We start from the raw sequence: 15,875 nt of genomic DNA, 5'->3' as shown, positions 1-15,875 counted from the left end.
CATCAGGTCGAGATGGGCGTCTTATGCACCATGTAGGGTGAGTGCCACAAGATTTAAGAATCTACATTCAGTAGGTAGCCTATTAGAAGGCAAATAACATACTCTCACTTTTCAGTGGCAGTCTAAATTCCCCCCCCCCCCCCCCCCCCCCCCCCCTTTATCCCTGTTGCCTAAACAAATATTGTTTTACTGCTGAGTTAAGCTCTTAAAACCAAATTAATAATGATGAGAGTAATATATTGTAGATACTTGTTTGAACTTGTTTTATATACCATGTTACTAGTAAACTGATACATCCTTTTTTTTCATTTATTTTTTAGGCAATATTTGGTGGACGTATTAGCAGTAAAAAGACGAATGTTATCAAAACAAATCCAGTGTACAAAGATGGACACGGATTAAAAAATGGAAAAAACTCTAGCAAGGAAAATGATATGGGTGGTATAGAAATTCAGGTTTATAATAACATACCAAAATCATCAGTGGAAAATTCAACAAAACATGAAAATTCAATAATGAAAGAACAATTGATGAAGGAAAATTCACGAACAGAGCGTGATAAAGTAACAGTTACTAATGGTGATGTTTGTGTGGGTGATATAATTATAGAAAATGGGTATAGAAATCCGTCATTTATATCTGATACTGATAGTGAGGTAGGACTTGATGTGATGGAGCATACAGTAAAATACTCTGGGGAAGGCGAGGGGAAAGGTGACATGTCAGCAGGGTCAGAATGGCCAGATATTGATGACATCGCACTACCACCACTGTCACATGATCAAATTGAAAAATCAACGAATAGCAGTGATGAAGAAGCTTATGAAATGATAGACTACAACAGAAATAAAACAAAATTCAAAAATGACATTGATCCTGTTGACATTGAAATTGATGTTAGTCGGGACATGGAAACCAAAGTTAAGTCAGAGGAAGAAAAAGTAACTGAAAATCTGGTTCAAGATAAAAAGGTAGAAATTCAAACAGTCTCTACAACATTAATCCAGTCTGAGGCTCAAGATCAAACAGTTCATGAAGTTCAATCAGCGTCAGTGCAGGTGGATGAAACAGAAACTTTAGGAAAACAAGTAAATGAAAGTGACAATACCCTTGAAAAACATGTAAATGAAAGTGAAAATAACCTTGAAAAACAAGTAAATGAAAGTGAAAATAACCTTGAAAAACAAGTAAATGAAAGTGAAAATAACCTTGAAAAACAAGTAAATGAAAATGACAATACCCTCTTAAATGGTGAAATGCCACACATGACAACAAGTGATCTCAGTTCTACAGATCCCAAGGAAAATGACAAAAATTCAGACACTAAAAGTGAGGCTCAAAATGAAAACACGAATGATACTAATCACCAAAAGACAAATGGTTCCATTAACAAAGAACCAAAAATGAATGGATCAGTGAATTCAACATATTCTCTTGATGAAGACAGCTATGTAAATGAAAAAGGAAAATCTAAAAAGAAGAAAAAATTAAAACAAAGAAAGAATTCACTTCCAGATCATATATTAAACTCACTGAATATGAAACCATCTAAGCCCATTCTTGTTCCTGTAGTCATGGATGATAGTGCTATGCCAGTAGGTCGTTCAAGGTCAACTGACAATTCAAATGAACAAAAATCAGTCAAATTTTCTGATGATACTGTGTTTAATGATACAAAACCAAATAAATACAAACAGGAAAGATTAACTTTAAAGGATATTTATAAAGGGAAAATATCCAGTAAGGATGCTGTTGCCAAACTTAATCCCGTGTTTCATGATGAGGACAATCAGGCTATACAAGACAGGAACACAGAAGATGGTGACCAGGTAATATACTTAGATAACCAATAATCAGAACATGTTAAAACATTTAAAGATTTAAAGAGTTTTATTCATTTCTGTAAATTCATAGAAATGCAATTTTGAAAATATGATAAATTGATTATTATATTAAATTTACCTCAAAAAGCTGCAAATATTTAATCTTGCTTTTCAGTTGTATTTGAAAAACAAATAATTATGGGTAATGATTGTAATGATAAATGATATCTTTTAAACATTTATGAAATTTAGCATTTTCTCCCATTTAACGGTTTTCTGCAGGTATTTCTATAGAATATTAATCACCTGTTTAAAGTTTAATAATGTGACAACAGTAACTTGGCTTTTAACAATATAGCAGTATGTTAATCATGGTGACAGCATTTTTTAATACCTACTCAAGGATTAAAGGGTGGAGGTTTAATTTTGAAAAAAATCTAGTATTACTTTTGAAAGTTCAGTCACACAAATTAATATGCTTTTGCCTCCAGCCTTCAAAACTATCTGGAACACCAAATTATCTTGCACTTTTGAATGTCAGTGTGGTTAAAGTTGAACTTTTATATTTTTTAAAGTTGCTATTTTGGATAATAACATACTAGAATTATTTATTTTTTACAAAAATCACCTTACATATATAGTAGTCTGACTCAGCTGGATAACCATAAAATTCTAATAAAAATTAAATACTCACTTTCAATAAAAATTTTAAAATGCATTTTGATATGCAAGTCATATTAGTCAAAATGATAATTCATAACCATAAACTGAAAAGTTGTTGAAGCATTGTAAAATGGTATACCTGACTAAATTTTTTGAACTTTAATTAAATGTCGGTGTTATGGTATACCAATGTTGTTCAGCCAAAATCAAACAAGTTTTCTATATATGGAAACATCAATGCAGCAACACAGAAATGTTTTGCACTTTCTTACTAATCATCATATGACTTTATTTTAATGCCAAAAAGCCAGTGTGACCTATTGCTATCACTTGGCATCCTTCGCCTGTCGTCAAAGTCTATCGTCTATTTACTTTTACAACAGTCTTATCCTCGAAACTACAGAGCCAAATATAATTGAATTTGGCCACAATCATCCTTAGGGTATCTAGTCTAAAAAATGTGCCTGCCAACCAACATGGCTGCCAAGGCTAAAAAAAGAACATATGGGTAAAATGCCAGTATTGTCTATTATATTGTTACGAGTTACAAATAGAGAAAATCTGACAGGGGCAGAAATGGTCAATATGATAACTTAAGATCTACGTATTTAGACCAAAAATGTCAGACAACTCCTTATAGGAGTCATTGCTTATTGTTGTAGTATGAATCATACTATGGGTTTACTCATTTGAATTGTTATAGTCAGGGTTTTACTCATTGTTGAATGCTGTACAGTGACCAGTAATTGTTCACATCATTGTCTTTAATTGAAAGTTGTCCCATTCATACAACATCTTATTTTTCCTATTTTTGAACAGATGCTGCTATGGATAACTGAGATTGTTTCATCAAAGAACATAAAACCAGTACAAATAAATACTCTAATAACATTGTCAACCACTCAAACTAAATTTTTAAAAGTAATGAATTCACTTAAAGATTATAAATTAATATTAGTCTTAAATCCAGACAAGCTGAGGTGTCCATGCTTATTAATATTTTGATATGAGCATTTTGTCACAAAAGTAATGATATATGATTTTATTTAACTTTCAGTATGATGATAATCTGAATACACCAGCCTACTTGAAGAATTATTTAACATCTCATGGTGGAGAACAAGGACAAATCAGACATGCTGGACTTGTAATTAATTTATTTTTCTTCATTATGTTATACCAGTTTCTCATTTCTACATCTCAGTTACTGTCTAAATTAAGCTTAATTAAAAAAAGTGGACAAAAGATACCAATGGGGTGATCAAAAACCATAACTTGAAGAAAAACGGACAACACTATAGCCAAAGGAAACATGACAAAAAAACAGACATCACTATAGCCAAAGGAAACATGACAAAAAAAAACAGAAAAACAGACAACACTATAGCCAAAGGAAACATGACAAAAAAACCCAGAAAAACAGACATCACTATAGCCAAAGGAAACATGACAAAAAAAAACCCCAGAAAAACAGACAACACTATAGCCAAAGGAAACATGACAAAAAAACAGAAAAAACAGACAACACTATAGCCAAAGGAAACATGACAAAAAACAGACAACACTATAGCCAAAGGAAACATGACAATAAAAAGAAAACAGACAACACTATAACCAAAAGAAACATGACAAAAAAAAGGAAAAAACAGACAACACTATAACCAAAGGAAACATGACAAAAAAACAGACATCACTATAGCCAAAGGAAACATGACAAAAAAACAGACATCACTATAGCCAAAGGAAACATGACAAAAAAACAGACATCACTATAGCCAAAGGAAACATGACAAAAAAAAAACAGAAAAACAGACAACACTATAGCCAAAGGAAACATGACAAAAAAAAAACAGAAAAACAGACAACACTATAGCCAAAGGAAACATGACAAAAAAAAAACAGAAAAACAGACATCACTATAGCCAAAGGAAACATGACAAAAAAACAGACAACACTATAGCCAAAGGAAACATGACAAAAAAACAGACATCACTATAGCCAAAGGAAACATGACAAAAAAAAACAGAAAAACAGACAACACTATAGCCAAAGGAAACATGACCAAAAAAAACCCAGAAAAACAGACAACACTATAGCCAAAGGAAACATGACAAAAAAACAGAAAAAAACAGACAACACTATAGCCAAAGGAAACATGACAATAAAAAGAAAACAGACAACACTATAGCCAAAGAAACATGACCAAAAAAAAGAAAAACAGACAACACTTTAGCCAAAGGAAACATGACAAAAAACAGACAACACTATAGCCAAAGGAAACATGACAAAAAAGACAACACTATAGCCAAAGGAAACATGACAAAAAAACAGAAAAACAGACAACATTATAGCCAAAGAAAACATGACAAAAAAAAACAAGAAAAACAGACAACACTTTAGCCAAAGGAAACATGACAAAAAACAGACAACACTATAGCCAAAGGAAACATGACAAAAAAAAAAGAAAAACAGAAAACACTATAGCCAAAAGAAACATGACAAAAAAAAGGAAAAACAGACAACACTATAGCCAAAGGAAACATGACAAAAAAGAAAAACAATACACATAAGATTGAGATCAGATAAATGAAATTATGTCTTTGTTTGATTATGAAAATACCACTTCTGATTTTCTAGGCAATGTAGTTTTTGATTTTTTTTTAAAATTTCATGGATTAAAATATCAAAGTGTTCACTTGTATTGATTAGAAATGTTGTCAACCTTGAAAACAAGTTGAGTGAAAAAAAAACATCCTTATATAAATATAAAAAGATCTGTACACCATATATAGAACAAAAAACCTGTAGTTAGATAAAATCTTTATAAAGCAGTTTATCATGGTTGATGACTCCAACTGACTTTAATCATGTTAATTATAAGTAAAAATAGAAAATTGGTAAAAAACAATATGCATTTGGAAAATGGTAATTGCAACCAAACTTCACATAATTGATACATTTATGATCTCTTTATAAAGAATTATGATTTTATCTGATAGCCATCAAAAATGTCTGCTACATAACTAAACATGCTAAATATAGAAAATTTTATACAAAAAATTAAATAAAAAGTATTTTGTAAGTCTCAGTTAAGTAAAGTTTAGGTAAATGATGCAAAACTTATACAGCCAAGAAGAATATTCAAATGATTTTGATTAAACAAAAAAAAATAAACCTTTTAGTATTTCTTTCAACATAGGTGGATTTTTTTTATCATTCACTAAAAATATATTTTCTCCTCTGAAAACAATATTATATCTAATTTAGAAGCATGGAGAACATAATTTACATTACTTGAAGTTTAGAGTTTGTGAATATGAAAACATTGGGATGCTTAGTATTTTGACCAAATATAGTTAAATAAGAGGGGCGAAAGATACCAGAGGGACATTCAAACTCATAAATCGAAAATAAACTGATAAAGCAATGGCTAAAAAAGAAAAAGACAAACAGACAAACAAAATTACACAAAACACAACATAGAAGAAAACAAAAGACTAAGCAACACGAACCCCACCAAAAACTCGAGGTGTTGCAATGGTAAAATAGACCTCTTTTGATGTTGAGATCACCTGATTAAAAGTCAAGGTCACACCGGAAATAAATTGACTTTTGTACAAAGTATCCATTATTCTTATGTAGTATCATAAAAATAGCATTCGTTTCATCATTGTTGTTATTTAGTACTTATTTTCTGATAAGTTACAGTTTGTTTATTTTGGATTGCTTATTGCACTGGTTTTAACCTGTCTAAATCAGTTTTTAAATATTCAAGTGATTCTTTAGTGCATAAATTTTCTCTATGCAGTTTTCATACACTTTTATATCTATTAAAACAGTTGAAGTTAGCATCCTCTTTTGTAACCTGAAGTAAGAAGTCAATGTATGCAGGAATTTACTCTCAGTGTAAACATGATAGATGGCCTCTTTAATATTTGTAATTATTTCACATCAATTAATGTCAGAACTCTTCATCTCTTATTTAATAATTAATTTACTTTATTATCTACACCAAGTGTGTTACAGAGATTGAAGTTTATAACTGTAGGTTAATTGGACTAATGTAAGCTATTTTTGTCACTTAGTGTCTGTAACTAATAAAAGTTTCACATTTTCATTATCTCCTTTGAAAACAACTTGAAAATTTATTACCAAACTGTATGGAGGGTCCTTCTTGAAAATTATTTTTTTTGTTCCCATTTTTGTGAGGTTAAAAAACAGTTTTTTTTAGGCAATTCTTCATTCTGAATGGTTAGTTTTTTCTCTTCTGAAACTGCAAGAATCCATCTTGTTAAACTTTTTATGAATGTTAATTTGAAGACCCTGTTCTCATATTGGTGCTGTTTTTACCACATAAGGACAATGATGTCACATAAATATCAGTGGACATAAAGGGACATCTATTTTTCATCTTGGAAAATGTTAGGCTTCTCTAAGATTGGCAGGAGTGATATGTAGTAAACATACATCTTAGCAATGGTGACTGTATTCTGAGTCAAATGGTTGTTTTTTAAATTATTGTCTGGATGATAATATCACATGCTGAAATAAACCTGCATGACCTTTCAAAATAGTTAGGTCTAAGGGAGGTAATAAATGATTGACTTGACAGTGTAAAGCTAGGTTCAGAAGTATTGCATTACTATACTTGAGTGATATCTAAACGTATACTTTAATTTATTGTAATTTGTCATTTCAATGAAATAATTGTGACCATCATTGATAGACAGAATTGAAATTAACATTTGACTTTAAACTAATATACAATCTTTATTTTTAGTCCTGAATAAATTGTGATAAATTGCTACAAGCACCTTTTTTTAAGAATCCATCAAACACATTTAAATTTGACTAGAAGTACATAGTGTAACCCAGTCTTAAACATGGTTTACAGTAGACTTACATTGTACGCTTGAGTGATATCTTAATCTTCAGTCCTGAATAAATTGTAATCAATTAATACAATACCTTTTTTTTATAAATTGGTTAATTAACAGTCCATAATAGGTATAGAATTATTTCATATTATAAAAATAATGAGATGTGGAATAATTGCAATGAGACAACTATCCACAATAGTCTAAATGACAAGCATGTAAGCAACTATTGGTAACTGTTCAGCCTTCAATAATGAGCAAAACCCATACAGTATAGTCAACTAGAGCCCCAACATAATAAAATGTTAAACATTTCAGACGATAAAACCAACAGCTTGTTTAATGATAAAACAAATATGACAAAAGAAAAGGAAATACTTTTCTATAAATAAAAAAATGGTGATAATTATTGTGTTTTTCTTGGAATTGTACATAATGAAGTATACAAATATTTCCTTTTATTTTCCAGGATGTAGATAATGATATTGAAAGCATTGGCAGTGAAGGGGCGGTCAACTACGACAAATTAATCGAACAAACAATAGCAAGAAAGAGACGAAGTCGAATTCTCCGCCTTATATGTGCAGTATTTACATTTTGTGTTGTTATTGGAGTTGTGGTTGTTTTAGTCATATTTGTTGGGAAAAAACAGTCATGATTAGGATACAAAAAAGTTGAGCTAAATATGTTTATGTAGTCATAAAGAAGCAGACATAATTATAAAATTTGGAGGTCAAAACAGCAGGGTATTATATGGGATGCAAACAGAAATTAAGATCAATTTAAAATGATGTTCTGACATTTTTTTTTTGCCATTGATGAAAAATGATCACAAAAAGTTCCTTGATGCATAACATGTTCCATCTTTTTATTATAACATTTATAATTCCATTTACATTAATGTTTGTCACTATATGGTATTCAAAAATTGAAATTTTAATTTAAAAAGTTGTGTATAAGAGAAACTTAAATGACTATTTTTTTGGTATAAATGTAAAACATTCAGATATTTAGGATTGAAATATTTGTATCTGTGTCTTTTTTTACTTTCCAGCCTTTTAAATTGATTGATTATTGTTTAACATAACTTTAGCATGAAACAGCTATATTGCAATGAGGGTCACAAACTTTTTAAAGCTGTAATTGTTTTTCAACTGCAGCAAATGACAAGGTTCACTTTTACCAAAATTTGGCCATGAATTTCAACTTTATCATAAATTTCATCAGGTAACTTGATTTTAAAATGGACCAATTTCTAAAGCCTAAATGCCTAGTTCAACAACTCCTTCATAAAAGTATATATACGTGTAGTTGCAAAAGTCAGCACATTTTGGAGATGTAAAAAAACGATGATTTTGTGCATTTTGCAGACCAGAAAGCTTCATGGAAACTTTGACCGCAACACACAATCCAAAATATTCTGTAATCAAAAAGTGCTAATATTTTTATTGAATACCTAGATCACAGGTGGTGGCCAAAGTTAACTTTTCCATAAACTGTTATAACTATGGAAAAATTGGACCAAAACGGACGTTACTACTCAAATAAAGCATACTTAAGGGATCATAACTTTGTAATTTATAATGTAGTGTGCAAACAAGAAGTAAATGTGTATTAATAGTTATACCACAACTATTTCTATGTAGAATTTGTGGTATTCTGGCCAGATTTTAAAAATATTAAAACCTTAGGGGCCAATTTTGACCCTTCCTGAACCTTGTCCTTTGGTATGGTTTTTTCATAAATTGTGATACCAGGTAAACATCTTCATGTCAGCTTCTGTGTAAAAAGTAGTACAAAATCTAACTACATTTGTAGCATTTTACTAAATACATCCTGCATGTCATTGCAAAACAAATTCTTCTTTTGAAAATGCTGATCTTCATGTGTGGAAATGTGTAATTATACTTTTTATATTTGGTTCTTTGTACAATATTCATAGCATCATCATTTCTTTTTTTTATCATTTTTTACTGTTACATTACATAGATTTTTTTTAAATGTAAAGAAATCTAAAAATTTGAATGAAAATATTTGTCAAGTAAGTTATACGGGTAAATGTTTGCTATGTGATTAATTTATTAATAGTAGAGCCAAAAATGATTCATATTAAAATATTTTTTTGTATTGAAATATGGTTGAGTTGAAAATAAGGATGAATTATTTGCTTTATAATTTTTTACATTATTGTTTTAATCACTACTTACTAAAAATCTGTTGAAAATAAGATAATTATATAACTTGCATATCAAACTTGGTCAGTTGGGCTTTCAAAGGGGTCAAAGGTTCATGAAAATCAGACGAGAAGTAAAATTAGAATATTTTTATAAATATCAATATGACACACCCTATCAACCCTCAACCAATATAATCCCTCTAGCAGATCTCTTGGGATTATATTGGTGTCTCTGGTTGCTGTAGGTGTGATATTGAAAATGCCATATGATATTCTGTATTGGGTGACACCAAACTGTGAAGTAGACACACTTGTTTAGAACCACCTATGCAGTATTGACTGTATTTAGCTTTTATATACATGATGTGAACAGGTTTTATATTGATGTTTCATTCGTTTTACAATATTGACTGAGTTTTTTTTAGAAAATGCAATATCTACTTCATTGATGACATGAGAAAAAACATTTTAGGGATGTCCGAAGCACACAAAGAAAATTCTTGAATTGTTTATAGTGTGTATGTCTTGCCAGTAAAACTTACAAATGTTTATGTGTATTTTTAGTATTATAGACTTATTTATATTGTATCAGAATTATTCTATAGTTAACTGTCATTTCCATAAACCTCATTACTTTTTTACATATATATCATTTTTTCATTTATATTTTTTAAGAAATTCTAAAATGCATTTAACGTCACAGTACCCAAATTGCACCGAGTACCCAAATTGCACCTATTCAACAAAAATAGCTGTGGAAATCTTACAAGTTTTCTTTGAGACTAAACAATTTGTATTTTTATGATTTAACATTGTACATGTCTTTCACATAGATAAATATACACAAAATGTTCACAGTATATATCAATAGATGAAGCATTCACTGGAAAAAGTAAAATCTATGGAAACTGGCGACATTCACAAAAAGTCATCTTTTAAAAATGAGCAAATAAAATATGTTACAAGCATCCATTTCTTAAAAAATGAATAGTAAGCATGGACTAATGTCAAATTGTTCTAAATGTTTAAAGAAATAAAACAAAACATCTGTTATTCAATTTTTAAGGATGTGAATTTAAGCATGTATGCAATTTGGGTACTCCTCATTTCAGAATCATGGATCGTTTGGAGGTTGGCTCAAACCCATTTTGCTATGATTCAATATGGATTCAAAATAAAATTGGTGTAATTATATGGTAAATAAGGATACGCCTACAAAATAAACACAGAATGGAAACTTTTGTCTGGATCATAAAAAAACGTAGGTGAAAAAACTGTCAAAATAGGTGCAATTTGGGTACCCTCACGTTACAGATTATTGTAAACTCATCAACAAAAAATAAATAATTTGTAAGTTTAATTGTAGTACTTTTGTCTATAAAATACCTTATTGAATTTCCCATATTTGTTTAATGCTAATGAAAGTATCAAAACCATATTAACTTGAAACCTGTCATTTATTGTTAACTGTGAAACCTAACTTACTGGAATCCTTCTATTTAATGATGTTAACTGTGGAACCTAACTCACTGGAATCCTTCTATATAATGATGTTAACTGTGAAACCTAACTCACTGGAATCCTATATAATGATTTTGATATAATCAGAAAACCTTTTTTTTTTAAAAGAACCCTATACACAGAATTATTATTTTGATTACCGCCATTCCTTATAGCCGTGTCTAAAATTCATATTCAAAAAGGTGCTATATTGTAAGAAATAAAATGATTATTACTTTATAATATATCCATCTGTGTACCTAAAGACGTGTTTCTTCGTAAATTGTACCTCTGGTTATGACCTGGTATCAAAGTTATTGGCTCTTGATGATACGTTCTGACAATAAAATGGTGGGAGGGATTAAGTTACATGAATAATTGGAGATGTGTGGTTAAGGTAACAAATTACACTACAGCATACGTAAAACAAGTAAAAACAGTTCTAGAGTTATGCCCTTTACAAATGGAAAATTGCTGAATTTTTGTTCCGTTCTTTAACTTTAGTTTGCCTCAACCAAATGTTATAAAACTTATACACAATGCTTATTACCACAAAATACAGATCAAATTTGAACTATGGTGGTGTCACTTTAACGGTTCTAGAGTTATGCCCATTTACAAATGGAAAATAGCTGAATTTTTCGTTTCTGTTCTCTAACTTAAGTTTGCCTCAACCAATCAAATGTTATGAGACTTATACACAATACTTATTAACAGAAAACTCAGATCAAGTACACATTTGGGTAGTGTCACTTTTACCGTTCTTCAGTTATGTCCCTTTATAACTTTATATGATATGCAAACTGGGACATCATCTGTGTCCTATGGACACATTCCCCATTTATTTTATCATACTCTTCAAGATAATAGTGCTAATGGTATACAGCTAGTTAATTATATTTGTGTCTTTTTTTATTAAAGTTGTAAATATAGAAAACACCATATTTTGTATAGAGTTCAATATGTTTCTGTAATTGGTTGTACATAACAGATCCCTAGTGCCTTTATCAATTTACTGTTTAATCCCTTGTTAGATGTAGAAAATTCAGATTTATCTCCCTTGATAAATAAAATGATATTATAACCAGTGCAGATGTACAAGTTGATAATAAAGTATCATATTTTTATAATTGTTCAACCTATTGGTGTTGGAAAGTCTACCATCAAAAATTCTTCATTCTCCACTAAAAATCTATTTCAAATCTGCTGGAAACCACTAAGCAAATCTGTACAATGAAACCCTATTTTTCTTTTCATAGTAATAAAGTAATAATTTTAAAGTCATCCCTGATAAGAATTGATTATAATGACTCCAGCAAAAAACAAAAGAGATGATTTATGTTGCTATGGAAATAGTATAGGGAATACAACTTTATATATTTTGATCTTTTATCTGTAATTGCTACAAGTCTGGTGATACCTAACCAACCTAAATCATTCATAAATTTGTTCTGTTATGGTAAAGAAAAATCACTTAGCCTGCAAGCTGCGTGATACTGTCTCCTTTTAATATCTCATTTTATAGTTTAACCCAACACCATCAGTTTCAAAGTCAATGCAATTAATGTGTCTTGAAATATTTTGAGAAAATAATAGGACAATGTCAATGTTGTGAAAGAAAAATAGAAAAGTTGTGATATAAAATTAAGGTTGTGATAAGGGAGCTAACTCCTTTGTACAAAAATTAATGTCTCTGTTGTTACAGATAGTGTATATTTTTTGTTGATGTTTGTTGCTCAATAGAAATACCATATTTATAAAGAAAATCCTACAAACTATTGTTTCATATTTTTAATATGAAGTTAAGTAATAAATATTTATAAACATAAAAGTGTGACAGTTTTATTTATGGAGTGACATGTTTTGATGCAGTTAAATTTTCAGGTTTAAGATTGATCCTCAGTATTTATTTACGAAAGGTCAATAACTTCTAGATTTGTTGTCGTTCTGGGGACTGTTATGTAGTGAAATATTTTTGTCTTCTTAAAATTCATTTTGTATTAATACATGTATAACAATATAAATATGATAGGTGTAAAGCGTAATAACATCACATCTCAAATGTATTTTCATATGAATACTCAGTTTACTTGTAACAAGATCCTGATCTTTTTCATTTGTCAGATAAGTAGCGGTATAATCTTCAACAGATAGATCACCTACACATATGATATAAAAATAAAAATATGTAGATGATTGTCAATGAGTCATCTCTCCACCAGAGACCATATGAAGTAGAAGTTAACAATTGTAGGTCACCATACTGCCTTCAACAATGAGCAAAACCCATACCGCATAGTAAGCTATAAAAGGCCCTTATTTATGTACAAAACAATAATTGAAAAACAAATGTGATATACAGCAACATACGACAACCACTGAATTACAGACTCCCGACTTGGGACAGACACATACATAATGTGGCGGGGTTAAACATGTTTGTTGGCGCCAAACCCTACCCCTAACTGGGAGAGTGGTGTATAAGTACATACAACATCAGAACAAACTTTAAAAATTAGTTGAAAAGTACTTAACTCATCAGATGGATAAAAGGCACCAATAAAACCTAACAAAAAAACAAGACACAAAGTACAGATCTAAGAGTACTCACAGTTACTTAAAGCTAGTTCAAAGCCAATAACAACCAATAAAAAAAATGTGTATGTATCTAAATGTATAAATTTTTCACACATACAAAAAGTTGTTTTGTAACACTTATATAAATGATACATTTGTAGTCTATTTTCTTTTGAATGATTGTAAGTAGATCACTTACCATTGTCATATAAAACAAAAGTATTGCAGTGGAATATCAAAACTAATTCATGAAGATTCTTAGGCTAAAGGAGGATATATAATAAGAGCCATTATTTGAACCCTGGAACTGCATTAACATACTTTTAAATATTCAAGCCTTTCAAAATTTTGTTCATTTTATTGTTGAGAAAAATAGATGATAAAGTCTGGATATTTTAGGGCAGAAAAGTCATTAGTGATGTCCTTATGACATCTGAACATGTCAAAATTGATATATTTAGCCTAAAATGCCCATTTTACACAAAAGTTTTCTGACAAAAAATGTATGAGCCAAAGCCTTATCCAATTTGAAGTCTTTGAAAAAGATCTTTTGTAACAAAATGCATTGCATATACCAGTACAGGGGTTCAAACTAGTGTGGGTCCGAGGTCTAGGACCTGTCTTTTCTAGGAGAGGACTTTTCATTTTTAAATTACAAAAGTCAAGGACCTACCATTCTTTACACTGACGCTTGATACACGACCATTGATTTCTTATGGAGGACCCTTCACTTAAAATTTCAAATGGTCCTAAACCTTTCATTACTTAAAGCAAATTTGAACCCCTGCTATATATTTTTGGGTCAAGTTTTGGCTTATATCTAAATATCAATGACAAAAACTCAAAGTGAAGTTATTTTGGGAGTTTGAAGCCCTAATGCTAAAATTAAAAAACAAAATTCAATAATATAAATACATTATCTAACAGACGAATGTTTTGTGAACATCTGAGGGATGTTATTTGATAGATAATACTTTTGATTTTCATATTTAAGGGGCTAAAAAAGGCACCTTTTCATACCTTCTTTGAAACAGATTTGTTTTTTTTATTAAATATGAATAAAATGAGATGCTTGTCCATGACACAAACACCCAAAAGGCCACCAGAGAGCAACACACTGCAACAACAACAAATAGGTGCAACAAACCAAGCCCCAAAAACCACCCAGAGTTATTACAAGCAGTGAACATTTAGCAATGAGAGCTGTTTTAAACTGTTTTAATCTTAAATGAAACTTACTTTAATATGTGAACTGAATACTAATGAGTTCTCCACTGATGGGTCAACTCAGTCTGATTAAAATACATATCCTGTGTCTAAGATTTGCTTACAAGGATCTGTCAACAGTCAGTTTTACTCTCTTTTCTGATAATTATTACATCAGCCAATCAAATTTCAGCCTTCAAATTTTAAAGGTGTGTATTAATCCGACAAAACCAGAGGATCCCAAAAGGTCTTTAAAACAGAAATTAGAGTGTTTTCAGATCCTTGTAATCAAAGCTTGGATACATGATCTGTATTTTGATGAGATTGGGGTCAACTGAACTAGCTTCATATGAAGGATCCTCAAATTAAAAAAAAAAATTTAAATAAAAGGGCCTGGAAGTAGCTGTTTTGCCATAAATTGACTAATCTGATGTACATAAATGCACTGATCTAATTGACATTCACTTGTACAAATCTGATTGACAACCTCATCTTACTGACATTGACATGCTCAGATCTGATCCACATATACCTATACAGATCTTACTGACATACACAAACAAATGTCATGTACAGACCTGATTGACATACTCTTTTACAGATCTGATTGACTTTCCATGTACAGATCTGATTGACATACTCATTTACAGATCTGATGACATGCATGTACAGATCTGAATGAATTATGCATATATAGAAACGATTGACATACTCATATGCAGATCTGATTGCCATACTCATGTGCCGATCTGAATGCAATACTCATGTATACATCTCATTGACATAATCATGCACAGTTCTGATTTGCATACTATTGTGAAGATCTGATTGACATACTCATGTACAGATCTGAATGACATATGCATGTACAGATTTGAATGACATATGCATGTACAGATCTGAATGACATGCATGTACAGATATGATTGACATACTCATATGCAGATCTGATTGACATACACATGTGCCGATCTGAATGCAATAATCATGCATATATCTGATTAACATACACATGTACAGTTCTGATTTGCATACTATTGTATAGATCTGATT

At 30.4% G+C, this 15,875-nt stretch overlaps 1 protein-coding gene across 4 annotated transcripts in view; it reads left to right on the top strand.

Moving 5' to 3' along the window:
- Window positions 1–12,870, top strand: part of LOC127732961 (myb-like protein X) — a 60,718-nt gene extending 47,848 nt beyond the window's left edge. For all 4 annotated transcript variants that reach the window (XM_052242191.1, XM_052242190.1, XM_052242192.1 and 1 more), the window contains 3 exons: window positions 321–1,829; window positions 3,544–3,633; window positions 7,833–12,870. In XM_052242191.1, coding sequence (XP_052098151.1) covers window positions 321–1,829; window positions 3,544–3,633; window positions 7,833–8,021 — 1,788 coding nt within the window. In that variant the 3' untranslated portion in view covers window positions 8,022–12,870. The remainder of the gene's footprint in view (window positions 1–320; window positions 1,830–3,543; window positions 3,634–7,832) is intronic.
- Window positions 12,871–15,875: the final 3,005 nt, after the last annotated feature.

This window comes from Mytilus californianus, unplaced genomic scaffold (genome assembly GCF_021869535.1).
Source record: "Mytilus californianus isolate M0D057914Y unplaced genomic scaffold, xbMytCali1.0.p SCAF_3, whole genome shotgun sequence".
NCBI classification, from domain to species: Eukaryota; Metazoa; Mollusca; class Bivalvia; order Mytilida; family Mytilidae; genus Mytilus; species Mytilus californianus.
The sequence above is the reverse complement of the archived record's forward strand: the minus strand, read 5'-3'. Positions and strand labels throughout refer to the sequence as shown.